The sequence below is a fragment of the Caenorhabditis briggsae genome (assembly GCF_000004555.2).
Source record: "Caenorhabditis briggsae complete genome, chrI, whole genome shotgun sequence".
In the NCBI taxonomy this organism is placed as follows: Eukaryota; Metazoa; Nematoda; class Chromadorea; order Rhabditida; family Rhabditidae; genus Caenorhabditis; species Caenorhabditis briggsae.
Window position 1 is genome coordinate 14,488,153 of NC_013489.2, and position 2,489 is coordinate 14,490,641.

The 2,489-nt window shown below is 38.0% G+C and overlaps 2 protein-coding genes across 2 annotated transcripts in view; one reads left to right on the forward strand and one right to left on the reverse strand.

The window, feature by feature from the left end:
- Positions 1 to 1,493, reverse strand: part of CBG08024 — a gene marked incomplete at both ends in the record, with an annotated part of 2,673 nt that extends 1,180 nt beyond the window's left edge. The window contains 2 exons of the mRNA XM_002646097.1: positions 1,207 to 1,296; positions 1,434 to 1,493. Coding sequence (XP_002646143.1) covers positions 1,207 to 1,296; positions 1,434 to 1,493 — 150 coding nt within the window. The remainder of the gene's footprint in view (positions 1 to 1,206; positions 1,297 to 1,433) is intronic.
- Positions 1,494 to 1,785: 292 nt separating this feature from the next.
- The window catches only part of CBG08025, a gene marked incomplete at both ends in the record, with an annotated part of 5,671 nt that continues 4,967 nt past the window's right edge, over positions 1,786 to 2,489 (forward strand). The window contains one exon of the mRNA XM_045241539.1: positions 1,786 to 2,160. Coding sequence (XP_045093638.1) covers positions 1,786 to 2,160 — 375 coding nt within the window. The remainder of the gene's footprint in view (positions 2,161 to 2,489) is intronic.

Here is a 2,489-nt window from a genome sequence, read left to right on the forward strand (position 1 = left end):
GGGAGGCGCGCCCACCAACGCCCACCAGCGAGAGGGGTAGGCACTTCCAGGTGGCATATCTCCTCAGGACTTGATTTTCAGAAAAAGTTGTCAACTACAAAAATGAAGCCCATGACTTGTTTAGCAGACTCTGAGATTTTCAAACAGATAAAACTAATTAAGATGATGAAATTGAAATTCCTAATTTTTGGAAGATGTTTAAAAAAAGTTGATCCAAGAGATTTTTTTTTTGAAATTTTCGGACTTCAAAAAGTTATTAGCTAAAAACCTAACTCATATTTTTCGGATTTGTCTGAAAATTTCAGTGTATACTATACAAAATGTTATGTCCTTATGGTGGCTATGAGACGAGGTTAAACTAAGAGTTTATTTACATAGAGAGAACCATTTAATACAGAGTTCAATAAGCTTATATAGGCAGTTGCTATCGCCACGTAGATCTGAGGGTTGACGTCATCCAGACAGTTCACGTCACAACACAAAACTAGAGCTTTCTTTTTGCAGTTGACAACTTTTTCTGAAAGTTAAGTCCTGAGGAGATATGCCAAGTGGAAGAGGGCGAACCGGCGCGCCCGCCCAAGCGAGGGAACAGACATCAAAAAGGAGGGGCGCTTCTACGTGGCATATATCCTTAGGACTTGATGTTTTTAAAAACTTGTCTACTACAAAAATGAAGCCCTAGTTTTGTTTAATATACTCAGAAATTTTCAGACAGATTCAAAAAGTTTGGAGCTAGATTTTTAGCTAGTAATTCGTGGAAGTTCAAAATTTCCAGAAATAATTTTTTAATAACTTTTTGAAATTTAATTTGTCTGAAAATCCAACTACAATTTTCTGGATTTGTCTGAAAATTTGAGAGCATACTAAAAAAGACAAGGGCTTCATTTTTGAAGTTGACAACTTTTTCTGAAAATCAAGTCCTGAGGAGATATGCCACGTGGAACGTCGTCTACTCGCTAGGAGCCGCATGGAGCCTTGACGCCAGCCTTCTGCCAAGTGGCATATCTCCTCAGGTCCTAATTCTTCAAAAAAGTTATCAACTACGAAAACGAAGCCCTATTTGCTTTTAGTATAATCTGAAAATTTCAGACAGATTCAAAAAGTTTGAAATAGAATTTCAACTATCAATATTTTTAACTTCAGAATTTCCAAAAAGATTGGTTTTTAGATTTTTTAATTTTCGAAATTTCAAAATTTTGCAATTACCTGACAATGTGGACAGTCCATCTCAATGGGCATCACATTGTATGGTGATGCTCTCGATGTTATATATCTTGAGTCATTCTGTGGGGTGGCCTGGAAACAAAATTTTAGAATCTTCAAAAAAAAATCAAAAATTTTTTTCTCTAAAATTCTAAAAAATCGAATTCTCTCAAGTTTTTAAGAGTACTCTGAGCTATCGACCTTGAGCTCCACACTCATAGAAATCTTACATTCTGCTCCACATCCTCTTCTGGAGTATAGCTGGGCGGGGCCTCGGGTTTAGTCTCCATCATGGAAATTCAGAAAAATAGTCTAGAGCCCACGAAACACGTGGATGGAGCTCCAGAAGCACTAGAAACGCGCTAGGGATCACTGAAGACGTGCCCAGCACCCTAGGAGAGTCAGCAATACACCTGCGTCTCTCACTCTCTAGTGTTTGGTGCGCTGGAGCGCACTTGCACACAAGGGAGAAAAATTTCGAATTTATTTATGTATTCTAGCCGATTTCTAGCTCATTTTTGCTAGTTTTTCTTGCTTTTTCTTGTGGAATTCAAATAAATGAAGAAAATTAGAATTTTTAAGATGTCTTCCCTTGACGCAATCGTCAAGAATGCCGAAGATATCGCGTTTCAAGAAGGCGAGGAGATAATAGAGGAAGTAATCGATGGAGGAGAAGTTTGGATGGGCGAAATAGGTGCAGAAGATAGTGCTTATTATCAGGCGCACGATTTAATGGAGCATCAAATCGTCGAATACGACGATCCGGATGCCTATCAGTCGTTTTTGCCTGTTAGAGGCGGTGACCCGTTTTATTCAATGAATTTGCCGGATTTAATGAGCAGAATTCATGATATTACTCAAGAAGACGGATCTGTTGTTCGTCTAGTGTCGTGCTTTAATCGAAAATGTCAGAGACAAGTGGCTTTTAAGGGATTTCTGTATACTATTAAAGATTGGGTGAGTATAAATAAATTTGATAATTTAAACATTCTAATATGGTGAAAATGGAGTGAAATCGATAAAAAATAGCTTAAAATCATGAAAAAAACAGCTTGAAATCAAATTTTTGACCTCAAAAATCATCAAAAACTGTTGAAAATGAACCGAATTACGGCGAGTTGAAAATTTTACTGAGGCTTAGAGCGGTTTGTAGTTTGTAGTCGCTTAGCCTCAGTAAAATGCTTGGCGCGCACTAGAGGGTTTACTGAGGCTAAGCAACTACAGACTACAGGTTGGCCTCAGTAAACACTCCAGTGCATCATAGCCTTTACTGAAGCTTAGAGCGA